The sequence below is a fragment of the Dipodomys spectabilis genome, unplaced genomic scaffold (genome assembly GCF_019054845.1).
Source record: "Dipodomys spectabilis isolate Male_0828 unplaced genomic scaffold, ASM1905484v1 ptg000024l, whole genome shotgun sequence".
In the NCBI taxonomy this organism is placed as follows: domain Eukaryota; kingdom Metazoa; phylum Chordata; class Mammalia; order Rodentia; family Heteromyidae; genus Dipodomys; species Dipodomys spectabilis.
This window is the reverse complement of record NW_024870701.1, coordinates 29,032,408-29,051,063: the sequence shown is the minus strand read 5'-3', so window position 1 is coordinate 29,051,063 and position 18,656 is coordinate 29,032,408. Positions and strand designations below refer to the sequence as shown.

Genomic DNA, 18,656 nt, shown 5'->3' with positions numbered 1-18,656 from the left:
CAAGTATTTGCTTGACATATCATTACAGATATAAATTGAAACTTTCCATCTCTTCATAAATAATCCACATCTAGTTAGTTTTGTTTTTGTTTATTCTTGTTATGCCAGTCCTAGGGCTTGAACTCTGAGCCTGGGCACTGTCCCTGAGCCTCTCTGTGCTCAAGGCTAGCACTCTACCACTTGATCCACAGCACAATTTTGCTGTTGTTTATTGGAGATAGGAGTCTCACAGACTTTCCTGAAAAGGCTGTCTTTGAATCGCAATCCTCAAATCTCAGCTTCCTGAGTAGCGAAGAGGCATGAGCCACTGGCACACCAGGCTTAGTTTTGTTGTTTTATTTCCAGACTAGATAGAGATAAATTGATGCTTAATTCTCATAAGAGTCAGAGTAGAAATCCCCAGGAATTACATGTGGTGGCTTCTTGCTTGTTTCACACTGAGTTGAGACTTGTATGTACTTCAAGATTGTATTGCTTCACACAGGACTCTGAGCTCTCTGAAAATAGACATGTATCGGAGAAGCAGGTGTCTTCAGTTCATGCACTGGCCAGAGCGCTTCCCATGGCGATAATGTAACTAAATCCCAGAATCCACTCTCCAAGTTGGCTTGTTGTGTGGCCAGTATGGGAAAAAAATCAATATCCTAGAGATGTAGTTTAAATAGAGCAATAAACAACATACAGATGGCTTTTCTAAAAGAACCCTGATGTCATTTGTTAGACAACAAAGACACAGCAGTCTTTTTCAAACAGTCAAGTGAGTAGATTTTTTCTGTGTAATGACAGAAAAGATTATTCCTTAAAGGATACTGTCTCTTTGAGGAAGAAATGTATTGTTGATCTATTTCTAAGCATTAAGATATAAGTAAAACTGCCTAGAGTGAACTGGCTTTTGGGAAGGGAATAGAAATAAGGGAGCTGTTTTAGACTTTATTCTCTGATTACATGGATTTCACAGAAGTCAAAGTTCTAGGTTGCTCCATTGCCTGAGAAGCCAACACATCCAGGCAATGCCCGTTAACAGAGACCAGCAGAAATAAACAGAATCTTCAGAATCAGGGACCCTGATTTCAAATTGAGAACTTTCACTTGGGCTCTGTGGCCAAGGCCTCGCTTTGTAATATGGTTGAGGTTAATTTTTCTCATGTCTAAAATAAAATGAGGCTGATAGACAGGTGAGTTGTAGATTCATTGTGAAGATTAACGGTAAATAATTGGTGAACAGTGCATGGCATAAAAGAAATGCTCAATAAATATAATTGATTTCTAGAATGTCGGGCACTGTGAGAATTAAAGAGAGACAATGAAAACTTCTACAGAACTGACAGCCCAGCGGGACAATGATGAAGAGAATCTGGGATTGCAGGAGTCAAAGAGAAAGGATGAGCTTAACAAAACCTGACTATATATGGCCTCTAAGGTGTTGAGCAAGGGGGAGGGAAGTTGGAGAATCAAAGAGAAATTAACGGGATTTCATATTTTGTGGCCATGAGGCCAAATAAAGAACAAATTTAATGCGGAAAATGGGTATGTTGATAGATTAATAAGAAGGATGTTCTATAATCCAAAAGAAAAGAGGTTGATATTTTGTATCGAGATGAGGATGGTCAAGACACAAATAGATGGATTTAAGCGCTGTGTTAGGGAGTTGATTAGGAAATAGGCGAAAGATGATTATGGTACTCTCAACCAAGACTACTGGGCTGCCTTACACAGATGGGTGATTTGGGTGTTGTTTCTGGAACAGTCTAAACTGGGTAGTGCTGTAGGTGGAGTTGCGTGGATGGGTGAATATCACAGTTTGGGCATCACATGCATTTGAGATATATCACTATATACAGAAATGCCCAGCTGTCTATTTATCCTCATATAAATTGCCCTGACCTAGTATTTTCTTTTTCTCCCTGTTTCCTTCTCTTTTCCTTTCTTGGGCTCTCAGCTAATTTCACACCCTACTTCTGAAAACAGGCTCATCACAAACATTTAACTTTATTTATCTCCTCGACAATTTTCTCCTTCCTTTTTTTCTATATATAGTGAGTTGCTTTTCAGGAATATCACCTGCTATCCAGATCTTGTGGGAATATGCTTTCTCTGTTTTTACCCACCTTAGCTCCTCTACATCCAATCTTTTTTAAGGGGTCCAAATAATTTCCCAATTAATATAATATGTAAGATGATGCTAAGAAACTTTTCTCATAGGCCACATGTATACATATAGATACATATACATATATCTGTGTATATCTATGTATATGTATATATATATATAGTCCCATCTCCTTTGCTTATATATGCATATATGTATGTATGTATACATATGGCCTATATATGAACACACACACACACACACACACACACACACACACACACACACACACACAGAAAGGTTTTGCTTATTTTCTGTATTGATTCTTGGGAGAAAAAAGAACCAGGGATTAAATATCTTTCCTAGCAGCAGCAACAATAAAAAATTCCAATAACAATGAACCTGGGTACACGTTTGACCTTGACAATCTTGAAATTAATATTCACTTTGTGATTGTGCTGACATTTATCACCAAGAAGCACCTGGAGAGCCCGCACACATACATGCACACAAGAGAAAGACTGAAAATCACACAGGGCAGAAAACCTAGCTGACCTGTATCTCACAGAAGCATCTAAAGGCTTCTGGTCTGCTGACTGAATCCCCCAGAGGATTAAGTTTATTTTATTCTTGGTATTCAAAAGATAAGAAGTTTATTAACCACTTGGAAGATTTGGGCTTGTTCAAAGATAGCAGGAAGACAGAATTTGGCAGGAAACCATCTGGATGGAGAATGACTAGGTAAAACTGAATGTGGGAATGAGAATTTTCTGCTTCCTGTCAAAATTACCACCTTCTGTTCCCCAGCCCCATCTCCTTGGCTTTTATTTGAGCTGATAAAATATCAGATCAATTGAAAATTAGTGAGCTTAACTCACTAATTCAAAGGCTATTAATGTTGATGTTGAATAAATGGGAAGGAAAATAATGATGAAAAGTAGGTATTTGACAATCCCCTGAGAAACAATTCTTCAAGAAGGGTTAAAGTGAACTATTGCATGCCAATATGTCTGAAATTCAATTTAGCCTAAGACTGACAGCTTTCTAGACTCGCCTTGACTGGCCTAGATCATGAATGTTTACTTTGTGAGCCATGAAAACCCACATGTAAGTTCCATTTATTAGTAGACATTCTTTAAAAAAATTAAAAAATAATACATAGCTCACGAGACCTAAAGTAATGACATTTAAAAAATTTAATCAGTATAAGAATCAGTGGGAGCCGGGCGCTGGTGGCTCACGCCTGTAATCCTAGCTACTCAGGAGGCTGAGATCTGAGGATCGCGGTTCAAAGCCAGCCCGGGCAGGAGAGACCGTGAGACTCCTATCTCCAATAAACCACCAGAAAACCGGAAGTGGCGCTGTAGCTCAAGTGGTAGAGCGCTCGCCTTGAGCTGAAGAGCTGAGGGACAGCGCCCAGGCCCAGAGTTCAAGCCCCACGACCGACAAAAAAAAAAAAAAAAAAAAAAATATTAAGAATCAGTGGGAGATTTTACATAATTTTATCATACTAAATCTTCCACATACAATATGTGTGATGCTTCCAGTGCACCCAGGTAAGGGAAATCATATTTCAAATACTCAAGAGCCACTTGTGGCCCTTAAGAGAGGAACCTTACGACATAGGCACACCAATTCAAACACTCAGATTGAAATGGAGAGAAAGCAGTGTTTCCAAAGGCAATGGCGATATTATGAAATGAACACTGATGACAAATGGAAGATCCAATTCAAAGTGATAACATTAATTAAAGTGTGAAATTTAAGCACCGAATAAGCTCATGTATCAGGGATTTAAATCTATCATATTATAATTTATACCTGAGTCTTATAAGACAAAACATACCACTGATGATTGCATTAGCTCATTTCTAATAGTCTTGGGCAATTTATTTTTCTGAAGAGCATATTCTAAACTACATCGATGAATCCCTAGAAAACCTGAAGTGGTAAATATTAGTTTTTATTTCTCTGCAAGGGAGTAGGAGGATTTTAGTGAAGACAGTAATCTCAGAGATACTCTTCAGAATAAGTGTTGGTATAGCCATGCAGGCAGGCTTAAGCACAACCATTTGACATTTTTTTTTAATGTTAGAGTTTCGATCCTATGTTTTCTGAAGTAATTATTAGCAAAGCCAAATCAATAAGATTTTTAACTTCTTAAAGGACTGTTTTAAACTTTGTGGGAGTTTTGCCAACTGAAAGTCATATCTTGGAAGACAATGACTGAAATTATTTGTGTGTGTGTGTGTGTGTGTGTGTGTGTGTGTGTGTGTGTGTGTACACAAGCTACTGAACATCAAATCTAGGGCCTCTTGCATGCTAGCCAATTGTTCTGTTGCTGAGCTGATCTTCTAGTTTAAAAACTGATCTTTATTTTATAAAAGTAAAATGTGATTTCTTAATTAAGATTACATTTGTATATATACATAAGTATTGTTCACAATTTTCCTACTCTTCAATCATTTTACATTGACTCTTACTAGCAATCTGTGCCATTCACAGGGGAGTAGAATGAATCAAAGAAATGTATGGTCTTGGAAACTTAGAATGTGGCCTTATTTGGAACAGAGTCTTTTTGCAGATTCAATTAGAAAAGACTAGGTCACACTGTTAAATAGATCTGAAGCACAAGATGACAGCTGTTCCTAGTAAGAGACCTAGAAAAAGAGGAGGAAAGCCATGTGGAGATGAAGCAGAGATCAAAGTGATGTGGATACTAGACAAGGATTGCTGGGTATTATTGAAGCCAGAGAGGAAAGGAAGCTTGTCTGAGATTCTATAGAGTATGCCCTGCTAACATCTAGATCCCAGACTTTTATGCTCTAGAGTGGTGAAAGAATGTTCTAAACACCTAGTTTATGTTACTCATTTAGGGCTGCTTAGGAAATTAACACAAGCCCCTCTCTTTTTAAAATCAGAATAAACTGACAATCAGAAAGGGTAAGTGACCTCCTCAAGAATATATCGCAAGATGTAGACAATAGTCATTCAAGAACACTGATGTCATTTATTTCACTCTACTCTCTTCCCACTTTCAGAAAAAGAAACTGTAGCTATTTGCAGCCTCCTCTTTAGTACAAAAACACAAGGACCTGATCTGTTCCACAACTGAAACCAATGATCTCACTCATTTCTTGATTTCTCTTTAAGCTCTTTGGTTGCCATTCTGTGGTGAAATGCTACTGTCTCAAAGTTCATTATGGATTTAACAGTACATATATGACCATGAGGTAAATGTGTTGGATTCTGGGTGTCCTGATTGAACGGAAGATCTAACACTCACCAATACATGGGATGAGATAAGGGAGCAGGATATTGAAAGCCAAGCAAAAGCCCTTAATTCTATGGCCTTCACTTGGCCTTAAACTAGGTTTCTAGCAATAAAATTCTGATGCACTTGTAGAACAAGTCAACCTGTGGACCATACATGTGGTGATAATCCATTAAAATACGTGTTCTCTTTTCATGAACAGATGTAAACAGCACATCAGCAAACAAGCTGCCTTTCAGCTGACACTTAGTTTGCTATGTCAAGCTAATTTCAGACCGGTTTCTTGGAACATTGTGGCAGCTGAAAGATTGAGCTGCAGGTCTAAGCCCTCCTTTTGGTTAATTCTCATTTTCAACACAAGCCATATTAAACAGCACTTTACAGGCCTGACAGAAGAATTTCTAAAACGAAGTGTTTCCTACAACTGAAATCATTTAAGTGCTTTCAATGCATGGGACCGTGCACACCCTGTAAAGTGTCCTCTGGACATGAAGGGCATAATGGCTTCACAGTTTACAACATGAATTCTCTCATTCTTGTCTATCACCTTTGTCATTACTGGAATGTAAATACTGTAATGTACTGACCACTGGCCTAGATGAATGTGGCAGTTTTTTAATTTGTACACTCAAGACTTAGCTACTTGTTTGAACTTAGAGCCTAATAAAATAATATTTGCATACATACATATAGCCTAATATCTTAAAAAGTATTCCTGATCCCTTCCCACACCTTCCCTGCCTACAAATCCTCTAAGTCAGCTTCTTCCTCTCAGTTTTCTTATCCTAATAAACAAAGCTCCCATTTATCTACTTTTTGAAGTGCAAAATTTGTGTCAATTTGATTGCTGTCTTATTCTGTCATCCACTATCCATTAGGATGTCTTGTTTCTATCTTCTGAATTTTGCCAGTTCTCAGCTCTTCCAAAATTACCATGGAAACATGTTATCTCTGGATTAAGCTATTGTATTAGTCTTCCCTTTTGTCTCCTCAATTTTATTTTAAATATGAAAATTAGACCAAGTCTCTCTCCCTAAGAACAGTTGCCTCTACCAGACAGTTAAATCCAGATTCTGACTGTGGATATCAAGGTTTAAGACGAGGCCCTGTCGCTGCTCAGCCCTGTTCCTTACTCTGCTTCAGTCCTACTCTATTTTCCTCTTCCTCTGCAAGGCTTTGGGAAATGATGCTGGGTCTGCCTTAGATATCTCCTCTCAGATCATTGCCAGCATCACTTCAAATTCACCAAGACTTCCCTTTGGCTCATAAGTGTCCTTCATTCCTAAGAAACTTTCCCGTTCTATTTAGAATCATTCCTATCTCTGTCTCCCTAAGTGGTTTTGTTATTCTAAGTGCTTCGCTTTTTGTCTATTTTCCCCTTCAGTCACTGCAATATAAACTTTTTACAGTAGATTGTTCTTTGTCTGAATTCTTGTTGCCAGAACTAGAGTGGAGCCCAAAAATGACACACAATGGTACAAGTTGAATGTATGAGTGAATGAATGATATAATGAGATTCTGACTCTTATGACACTTAAAAGATTGAACCATGTGATAAATTAGCCAGGATAAGCTTTCTGCTCTTAGAAATACTTAATAAAAACTTTAAAGGAGAAATAGAAGAGAGTTAAGAACTAGCCTAAAGAACTAGAAAGGCATTTCAGAGATACATGACTATGTGAGGAATAATTAGAATCAAATAATGGAAAATTATATCATTTTCTAGCATTTATTAGAGGCTGGCCATATGCCAGGCACAGGATGAATATCTCATTTAATCATCAGAATCTCCGTTTGAAGATGTAACTATGGCATTCCCATTTTAAAGCTCTCATATTAATCTTTGCAACACCCCTGTAAGATATATTCTCTCTTCTTTATTCACAGGAGGACATTCATTTACAAAATCTATGTTACCCCAGCCAGCCAGTCATTGAAATGGCCAGAATTCAAACCTAATCTGCCTTTTGAATCATGGGTCTTCAACATCCTTCTTTCTGTTTCCATTTGGAATACCTGCAGCATCAATTACAAGTTTAGCCGAAATGGCAATATAAAAGTTGCTTGGCCTGTCTGGAGTTTAAAAACTCCACAATGTAAGGGAGCACAGAAATGGAGGGACAAAGAGTGAACAATTGCAGCAGTGGTACTCACTAGATCCTCTGTTGAAAATGAACTATGCAACTTGTGGGCAAAACTTGCGGAAGGAAAAACTGGAAGAGAGTGAAGGAAGGGGTGGCACTGTCCAAAAAGAAACATACGCATTACCTGACTTATGGAAGGGAATGGTAACCCTTCTGTATATACCTTTATAATAAAAGTAAAATATTTAATAACAATTAAAAAGACCACAGCTAAGCCAGGTAGTGAGAGGAGGTAAGTGGGTTTGGGAGTGATAAGGGATGTTGGTTAAGGGGTGACATTGTTCAGGATGCCCTGTACTCAAATGGACATATGGAATTGAAACCACTTTATACAACTACTTAACTATTAAAAATAAAACCACTGGGAGATCAGTTCCAATCAAGTTCAAAAATAATATCTTCTCATGGTTAGCTTTTAGATGATAAAAACTTTGGTCATTTCTTTTCTGAAACAAATAGAAACTTAAGAATTAGGCCTATAAGCAGTAATTGTCATCACCTGACAAATTTCCATTTCAACTCATAATATTTCCTTCTATCTGTAAAATATCCTCTGATCACAAGTTCCATCCTAATACAACTCCTCTTTTGACAGAACGTTAGGGTCCCTCAAAGGGGGAAGATTTGGCTCAAGTCAGAGGATCTCTATAGAATAGGAAACGATTGTATTCCTACCACTCAGACAACTTCCAACATAGTAGGAAAAAACAACTTAATTAAAATAATATAACGTGAGAACATTGGATACCAAGAATAATAGTTTGCCACAATATTGATTTTTTTGTGTAATATGTAAGATTTATCATTTATACAGCAGGCAGAATACAATCTGCAGTTAGCAGAATTCATAAAAATAGTAAAGTGATTTAAAAGTGAGCGTTATTTCATTTAGAGTAGCTGTTACATTGTATTATCTGTGGGATGGTTCCTTCCTTTCTCCTTCCTTGTTTGTTCCCTCCCTTAATCTCCTCTTTCCTTCTCCCCCTACACTTACCTCTCTCCCTAATATTTCCACTCCCTTCCACCCCACTCCCCTCAACTTACCCCCCCCCCTTCCTTTTCCCTTCCTTTCCTTGCTCTGTGCTGTCTTGTCCTCTCTGTCTTTGATACTGGATCTGTCTATGTTAGCACGGGCTGCCTGAACTCGACTCAGACTCCTGACTGCTGGGATTTTGGGAGTCTGCCATCTTGCCAGATTTATAACATTACCTTAGCCAATGTGATACTTTCTAAAATACATCCAAATACTTCATCCTAAAAGCCAACATGTTTTGAATAGTATCTTATGTAAATTAAATTTCACATTAGTAACACCCTATTCAATTATAACACTAATTTTAGGATGAAAAAGATGAATGAAATTTAGCCCCACAATATATTTTCCACACCTTATTTTTCACATATATTTTTATCAAAAATTAAATCTCTAATTTCTTTTGGGAGTTCAATGATTTAAATGTATATTGCTCTGTTTTTCCCCTACCATCCCTCCCCTCCAAAGGAGGGAGTAACAATGTACTCATTACCTTACTCATACCTTACTCATGTAACTGGAACCCCTCTTTACAGTATCTTTACAATAAAAATATATTAAAAATTAAAAAAGAATACACAATAAATATTTAAATAACAAAAATAAATAAAAATAAAATGTTAATGTATATTCCTCCACCAAAATTCATGTTGAAAGTTCACTCCAGAATGTAACAATATTATGAGGTGGAACCTTTGAGGGAGTCCTTTTAAGTCATGAGGGCTCAGCCAATCATTTTGGGATTCATTTCTTATAAAAGGCTGCAGGTAAACAGCCCCCTTTCCACTCATTCTTTTTGTCTCTTCTACATGGCAAGGGCAGAGATTGGGTGCTTGAGTTCTCTGCAACATGCAGTAGCAAGAACAGTTCTCATTAGAACCTAAACCTGCCCATGTCTCCCAGTTCTCCAGAACAGTGGGAGATATATTCTGTTCTTTTTTTTTTTTTTTTGGTCCGGTCATGGGGCCTGAACTCTGGGTCTGGGCGCTGTTCCTCAGCTCTTCAGCTCAAGGCTAGCGCTCTACCACTTGAGCCACAGCGCCACTCCTGGCTTTTTTTTTTTGCTTATGGGGTGCTGAGGAATCGAACCCAGGGCCTCATGCATGCAAGGCAAGCGCTCTACCACTAAGCTACCTTCCCAGCCCCTATTCTGTTTTTTTAAACCACTCAGTCTCAGGTATTTTGTTACAGCAGCAGAAAGAAACTAATACAGAACCTATCCTGTCCTTCTCAATCAATTTTCTATCCTTGCAGTGACTTTTTATAGGAAACTTTGAGGAAGCATCAATAGTGATCTCACGATGAGGGAGTATATAAATACACATGAAGTGAAATGCCATGTTCTCTTTCTGTCTTTCCTCTCTGTCAGTCCTGTTCATTAGCACTCTATAGAAGGAGTCCCTTTAAAACAGCTCAGCTCAGCTGTTTTTATCTTTGGAGTACAGATTCATTCAGCTGCCCCAGCAGGATGACAATATCCCTGAAGATGTTCAAGCTGGCTTTTGCTCTAATTCAGTCTAGCAAACAACCTGCTTTTATTTTTAGTAGGCTACATAATCAAACTAAGCAATTAAACCCCAAACAAAACTACTTAGGGATCCTCTTGACATTTGCTTGCTCCCTTTCTTCATATTCCCATAAGGCCAGGAAAATAGAAGAGACTCCGGTATTACTTTTCATGTGGCAGATAACTTTTCCAGCTGTTTTGTGATATGAACTGAAGAAACTTGAATTATCCTGTGTCCTCAAAATATGACAAAACTGACAGAGTTTGTTGGGAAAAACCAAACTATGTGACACCCTTTTTTAGCTCAAACAATGAGTTATCTTTGTCCTTCACTTCCTATGGAGCTTTGAAAGATACCTTCATTTGTTTTTAAAGTAAGAAAACAGTTAAGTAATTAATCAGAGAAGGTGTTCATTTTAGAATCTCTGAGCTTTTGAAACATTTTTTTTTAACTTTAATGCTATATTTAATGGTTTAATATTTGAGGGAACAATCCTGTTAAATATGTTTTTATTAAAATTTTAAATACTACCAAGCAAGTGAAATGTAGGTAGTATAAACTGAAAAAAAATCTTAAATTTTATTTTATTTCAATATATCTAAGTTTAAATAAACACATGGGGTACAGTGAATCTACAGATAGTGTAGATATGGATTTTTGCAAAAGAAAAATAACTTGTTGAGCAAATCAAAGAAAAACATAGTAGCTAATATTTGTTTTGAGTTATTTTAGTGGTGATTAAACACTCCATTCTTCTAAGCCTACCTTCTAATTTCTCCATTGATGTATATCATTATGAAAAATATGATACTGTGCCTAATTGACCATTAAATCCAAATGGATTTCTTATGCCTTCTGTTACTGAGGATGCTAAACCAGAAAACTTAACATATTCCATATTATATCTATAATACTTGAAAACATACTTTGTACCAGAGACTTTCAAAAATGTCATCAGTGGCTTTATGCATGCAAAATAGACTGAATACTGATGATTCCCTTTATTTCTTTCTACTATTCACATCTAGCACATTCATGACCATATAGCTGGCCCATTATTAATTAGGTAGTGATCAATTTTTTTCACAAATACTCATTTAATTCACCTTGCAGTATAGTTAATATTTGTAAACCAGCTCAACTGATAAAAAGAAATAAGCTGTATGCCACCATAATAAAGATGGTATGCTTAGTGCATAGAATCATGTAGAAATCACTGTAACTTACGTTTCACATCTTGGCAACATATTAAGTACAAACTGGCATCCTTTAACCAACCATCCATACAATGGTAATGTTGTGGCATATTTGTAGTGTTTTCTGAGCAGAAGTATTCAAATTTTAGTTATGGCTATGGAGATGTATAACGGGCAGAATTAGAGAACAAGACAGGTTGTAACATCCTGCCAAAGGAAAGACTAATTAAAGGGAAGTAATGAAGTATATAAAAGTGCTGGTTGTAATCAGTCCAGTTCCAGACTGTAAATGAGTTATTATATTAGCCTTATTTACATGCATGATTATCCTAATGTGTGTCCCACTTTGCATTTAAGTTAGCTCTGTTGGAATCGGGTTCTCCTTTAATCCTGGTGGGGTCACAGGACTTCCTGCTACTCTGGGCTTACCAGATGGGAAGATAGATGCAGGGGTTTCTCCTATTCCCACATGTCATCTTCAAAACAGAGGTAGGGGCAGAGAAAATGCTATGTCCACCCTATAGACTTTAGGAAAGGGAAGTCTTAGTGATTAAAGACCCTAAAGTCTGGAATACAAGAGCAAATTTGAGTACATGATGTCATTCATCCTCTCTGTGGGGTTTATAATCATAATGCAAATAGAGACCTGTTGGGTTTTCTTACTCCAGAAATGGAAGACAAAAGCAAACACAACTATTCCTCCACATAATGTATTGCAAAGTCAGTTTGGGAGGTTGCTTTCACTTATCCTTTAGTGAATATAATAGACTTAAGACTATTGCTTACAACGATTAAATATAAAAGAGTTTTGTACATAATTGGGTTGTGGTCTAGTAAACAGGTTTCCTATTCTAACTGAAGCCCTCAAAGCCAGTATGTGGTCCATTTTAACATCTCTGATGATTAAACTGCCTTAACAGAACTTATAGGGCCTCAAATCATAATTCAGAAATTCACCACATGTGGTATGAAAAGATTAGACATGTCTTTAAGCAGGCAGGGACTTAAATCCTAGCTGATAATACAAGGGAGAAATTATACACCACAAAGGCAGGAGAGATAGGGCAAAGGTTTGGCAAAAGGAAGATACAATCGGAGGACACAAGCTTTCATATAAATCAAGCCTTTCTATTGCAGGTGATTATTCCATAAACTGGATCTCGGATTGTTGATCTGTCTGAATGATTACTGTAAAATGTATGCACTTGTAGAGAGAGTGGCTGGCTGATTTATATTTCAGACATATTCTCCATCAGTTTTTATTCCTTGAAAAGATGGTTCTCATAATAGAGTTGATATTTTCAATAATATGAAAACTTTGAAATTCAATTTGTATAAAAGCTATGTAATTTTAGTGGACAATTACTACATCACATTTAGAAAAATGGTGATAAAAGAAGCAAGCAAATGCATCCCTGGATGAGACCCATTTTCAAAAGATAAGATCATTATGTCTGAAAGGGAAATACCGACAAACTTTTCCTTCCCTTTGTGCCTCTAAATCTTGATAGTGTGGCCAAATAATGAAATCAGCCCTTGTTCTTCCTCTAAGAAGAAAGATGTGCTTAAAAGAAGGGGAGAAAAAGAGACAAAGAGACAAAGGGACAAAGAGACAGAGAGACAGAGAGACAAAAGGAGAAAGGAAGGAAAGCTGACAATCTCTGGTATATTTCAACTTCTAATCATTTGATGGGCTGCTGAGTAGAGGTGGACATGAAGGGCTCATTTTCCCCCCGAGACTATTTTTACATTGCAAGAATAGCATTTGTTGCTAGGAACAGAACATAAAATATACATGCAACACCTATTATTCATATAACATAATTTACCTACTGTAGTCTCTATAATCAAGATAGCAAGCAATGAGCTATGGAATAATGAAGAATAAACTAACTCTTTTGTACATGAAAAAAAGTATATACCTCTCATAAATGAAGGAGAAATTCTGCCTACTTCATTGTAGCATCTGCCTGTGTACTCAGTAAGATATGAATGATCAGTTTGACAATGCTCATGAAATAGAATCAAGTCACAGTGAAAATAAGTGACCCACAAAAACAAAACAAAACAATTCTTATTCTATACTTTGGTAAGAGTAAAGGTAATTGGATAAATAGTGGTGTCAATAAAGACCAAAGTACGATGAATATACTACAGCTATTAGTGCTACCATTAAGGAAAATATATTCAAGGTTATATCGTAGTTCTAAAACAGAAAGTTATCCTATTTTCCTTTTTAGAGAGAAGATCATTTCAGTCTTATAGCATCATTCAGCAATAGTTTATCCAATGGAGAGTTTACTTGCCATTGTTTAGTTACCCTATCCTTACTTTATGCGAATTGTTAAAGTAAATTCTTATAAAAGCCAGTGTCCAGTAAGTTACTCTGCACACACTTCTCATGCTGTTTTCTGATTTTTCTGTTTTATTTGTACAGTGCTTAAGATGGAAGCTAAAGCCTTAGCAGAGATTGTGCTCTACTCCTCAGCAACATCTAGAGCTAGCTCTACTAATACAATGCAACCACCATGTTGAACTGAGACTCCTTGGCACAACTACTTAAGCATAATTTAAAAAATTATATTAATAAATTTTAAAGGGAAATGCATAGAAAAAGAATTAAAGTAATTCATAGAGATTCCATCTTTCAAGAGAAAAAACACAATTTCAAAAATTCATATTTCAGTATCCGAAGTTGAGTGAGAATTTTCTTTATAGAATTTGGAGAAGTTTGAGGAGTTTGACAGAAAAATCAGTCTGTATATTTTATAGCATATAGTATATATTTGTTTTCACTAAAAGAGTTGAAAATGCCAAATATTTATAAGTATAACATTCTGTATATATACATATACATATATATAGAGGGGAAATAGAGAGAAAGAGAGAAGAAAGAGACATTGATAACATGATTGATGGCTCAAATATTATGTTAACCTAATTGGAACTATCTATTTATTTAAATACACAAAGCAATAAACTTTGCCAAGAACAGAAACTTGGGAATGGGTTAGCAAACTCACAGGTTGTAAGGATTTTGCATGGTAAGGCACTTCATGTTTTGATATTAATATTTTATAATTATTTAAAATTTTTCCAAAAGCCATCTCTCTATTTCCTTTTTATTTTCTTTCTGTTGTCCTTAAATATTGTTTAAATTAGTTTCAAGTCAAACTATTTTGTACTGGGTCTTGTGCGTTATTTAATTGGTCCTCCTTGGGCACCTGCATGTCTTTATAATTGTTTACAACCCATATATCACTACCCTCTTGAAGTTGCTATTTGAGATTGTGTTTTTGTGAAGCAAATATTTGTACAACTTGAAAAGCCTAGCCTTTTCCTCTTCACTGAATCAATATGTCAGTCTTAGTCTTGGAAATTTGTCTGACAGGAAGAAAGAATGAAGACTTTGCCAAGAGTAGATCTTCCAGCACTCAGATGCATTCTGGATGCCTATTCCTTCCTCAAGAAGGATGAGCTAATACAAATCACCCAAGATCTGACCCAGTACAAAAATCATTTTCTCACCATACCAATAATTATTTCTACTTTATAATTCATCCTCCAAAGGTATATCAAATCATTTTCTACATTCTGTTTCTTCATAAAGCAAACAAAAATATAAGTACTAATTATTAATTGAAATGAGTAGATGAGATTATGTATCTAAAATAAGGCAGCAGGTTACAAGTAGTCATTCCTTAGATTTAATTCTTAGATTATAAATTTTTAATTAATAATATAAAGATTGACTCATTGGTAATTCAGCTTTGTAAATAACATTAAAATGGATTAGAAATCCAAAAATCTTATATGGTATAGAGAGAGTTGTCAAATAAACAATTTGGGGACTTCTCTTTTCCAACAGTAGAAATTATAGAATTATAAATTGGTCCAAGAGTGAACATCTGCTTTCCTTGTGATCAAGTAGTTCAATGAAAGTGACTTATGTTAGAGGATAATGATATGGTACAATAGAAGTTTTCTTTTACATTTCTTGTTTTTGCTTGCCTTCTAGTAGCTTCCTGAGTGCCTCTTGAGTATAATTATGATCTTTAATAAGTCCTTGGGGTTAGGAGTTGCCTGCCATTGTCCCTTCCCACTTTGATGCTACACTCTTCAAAGACCAAGAGAAAAATCTTAAAACAGCAAACTTTCAGGAAGGTGGCTAAATCTCAATGATATTGATGAAATTGTGTTCATCAGGATAAGCCACTTTCTTAGAAAGTTCATATGTGGGCTGAATTAAGGGTGAATATATGGGTGAATTAAGCCTTCATCATTGGTAATGTTCCAGGCTAGGAAGGTGGCTCAGTTATAGAGCGCTTGCCTTGCATGCATGAAGCCCTGGGTTTGATTCCTCAACAGAAAAAGAGCCAGAAGTGGTGCTGTGGCTCAAGTGGTAGAGCGCTAGCTTTGAGCTGAAGAGCTGAGTGCCCAGGCCCAGAGTTCAGGCCTCAGGCCCAACAACAACAACAAATTAGTTGGTAATTTGCCATTACAGGAATGGGTGGGGTGAGGGGAGTCATAGTTTTCAAGGTACATGTGTGAACACAGAATCAGGTAAATTGAGAACATGAGTGGCGCTGGGAATGATGGGGGAGAGTAAGTCAAGGGGTGATGTTGGTCAGGACATATTGCACTTACAAACTGATATGTTGAATTCAAAGTCTTTTGTGCAACTACTTAAAGCTAATATAAAGACCATATTTAAAAATAAAGAACAATGACCTAAGTCAAGAGGCCATGCTTCAAAGGAATGTTACCTCACCTTTAAAAATCCTCCCACAAAAATGAACACACTAACAAAAATCTCCCTTCCATTCTGTCACCTCAAAAGGTTCTCTGATATGATTCAGGATGCTGTGAACGAAAACAAGGATTTCTTAATATACCCTTCCCCTGGCATACTCACATTCAGGCTGAGTGGCCACTTTGATGGGTTGAGAACTCTCCCCTGGCCCCCACTCATTGTAGGCAACAACTCTGAAGGTGTACATGGCTTCTGGTTTCAGGTTTCCCACAGTAAGCTGCAAGGACCCGGGCTGGGTCGTGTTCAAGGCTCGTTCCCTAGGATATCAAAGTTGCAAAATGAAATCATTTAGCCCAGTCATTTGATAAACATGGATGAAACTTGTAAAATAGAAGTGTTATTTTTCCCTAGATTCTTTATAGTTTAAAATCAAAACTCATGGCAAACAAAGAGCTGTTAAAATAAGCAGCAATATCTGGAATGGAGGAAGGAAGATGCATTATGTAAACACCCGGCTAATGCCAGAAATCAAGGTTTCAATTATTGTACAAATTGGTCTTTGTCAGTATTGTCAACAAATGCATTTATGCGTGTTCTTTCATTGTGAGGAAAGAAAATGCAGATGCTAAGAGTTCCTGTGCATATATGAAGCTCTGGCTCCTGTGGTTACTTTAAGTGGAGTTACTGACAGGAAGTAAATTCTTTTGTTCATGAAACTTAAGAGTAGCATGTACTTGTCTGCCTTGTTCATTAAGACACATCTAAGCGTGTACATCCACCAACTTATACAAATGTCCTACATGGTGCACATAAGTTGCTCTGCTAAGCATGGAGGAATATGCAATACAGATTAAGATGATAAAACTCCCTGGATAGGGGTTTTGACATAAAAGATAACTCCAAATGCATTCTTTTCTAGACCTTCTGGGTATTCTTCCAATATGTCTGAATGAACTGAGCGATGAAAGAACTCCTCATCAATTCAGGTGTTTCTTGAGTTCTTTCTTGATGATATCTCAAATCCCTCAGAGGAATTATACGTAGTGCATTTTCCTTTGGTCATTGAGTTTTGTCATGCTTTTGGAGAGACTCAAAGTGAAATTGCAATCAAGCAAAGGCTTTCAAGAGCAAGGGTGGGGATTTCTGAATGATATACACTTTTAATATGGTAAAGCAGAGAGCATCAGGCCTCCCTGGCACATAATCTCTGTAAGTCTTTACCACTGACACATTTTGAGGCATAAAGCCAATCATGGTGGTGTGGGATGCACCCTTGCATCCTAACTCTGCATGCGTTCCGGACACCTGTCCTGGAGACTGGCCTCTGCTCTCGTCTGAAGTGAACAATGTATAATATTAGAACAGCCCAGGTCTTTCTACATTGTACTGACAGATTCACTTTTAACATACCTAAGTTGTCCACCTCCTGCCCACAGCTTTGGGCTGTCAGCCATCCTATAATTAGTGAAATCTCCTTTCCACAGGAAAATCAAGAGAATTCCCATTACGGCCTGAACTTTGGGACACTTCTCTGCTACAAGTCATGTGCCCCCACACCCTTGTATTTGCCTGTCTCTGCCTTTTCTCTTTCTTCCCTGTCTTTGTCCTCATTTCAATTGAGGTTAGAAGTTCACTTCTCTGGACTCCTATTTCTTCCTCCTACTGCCTCACCTTCCTGCTCCTTCTCTTCCTCGTCCTCCTCGTTTTCCTCTTCCTCCTCTCCCTCCTCCACCTCTTCTTCCCCCTTCTTTATCCCTCCTTCTCCCTTCTTCTTCTTGTGCCAGACTTAAACTCAGGGCCTGGGTGTGCTTTCCCTATGCTTTTTAACTCTTTCCAGTTGAGACTAGCTCCATTTCCAGCTTTTTGATGGATACTTGGAGATAAGAGTCTCACAGACTTTTTGGCCCAGGTTGACCTTAGCAGGATCATCAGATCTCAGCCTCCTAAAGTAACCAGGATAAGAGACATGATCCACCAGTGGGCAGACAATATTTCCTTCTTCATTTGAAAAAGAAAAAAAGAAAGAAAACATGTTCCAAATAAAATCTAATTTGAATCTAATTGATGTGAAAGCTTGGCTGCTTCTCACCATCTTCTCTTAATTCAGTAAAGAAGTCATCTTCCATTCATTCTTCATTCACTCTCAGCATATGTACCAGATGGTCTCTATTACTCATGCTCATTGTTTTTTTAATAAAGAATAAATAAATGAGAAAAGTTTAGAATCATTTCATTAAGTCTGTACATAAAATGGATTTACAAATGCCTAGAAACATGCATTAGATCTCAAGCTCCTTCCCAACTTAATTAATTTACCTTCAGCATGATACTTTAACTTCTTGGAACCCTATTTCATTACCTGAAAAAAAAAAAGAGTAGCCTCTACTCAAAGCAGCCTATTCCTCTGATACTCTTTCCTGGGAAAGGAAAAATCACTTGTGTTTTATTTGCTGTTGTTTGCTTTCTGTTTTTCTCTAACTGAATTCAGAACTTGTTTTTCATATTTCAGAAGTAAATTAAATGTACAGATTAAACACAATCCTGCTTCCTAGTGATTATTTGTAACAAGAAGTCTCACGTATATATAATAAATACTGCTAAGTGCACCAGGGTGATACCATTTAGCTGCAACTCTGAGATGAGCAACAAAGGCTGATGT

General features: G+C 37.0%; 1 protein-coding gene across 1 annotated transcript in view; it reads right to left on the bottom strand.

Annotated features, from left to right (window-relative positions):
- The window catches only part of Dcc (DCC netrin 1 receptor), a 992,977-nt gene that overhangs the window by 276,736 nt on the left and 697,585 nt on the right, over positions 1 to 18,656 (bottom strand). The window contains exon 9 of the mRNA XM_042675181.1: positions 16,160 to 16,314. Within this exon, the coding sequence (XP_042531115.1) occupies positions 16,160 to 16,314 (155 nt within the window). The remainder of the gene's footprint in view (positions 1 to 16,159; positions 16,315 to 18,656) is intronic.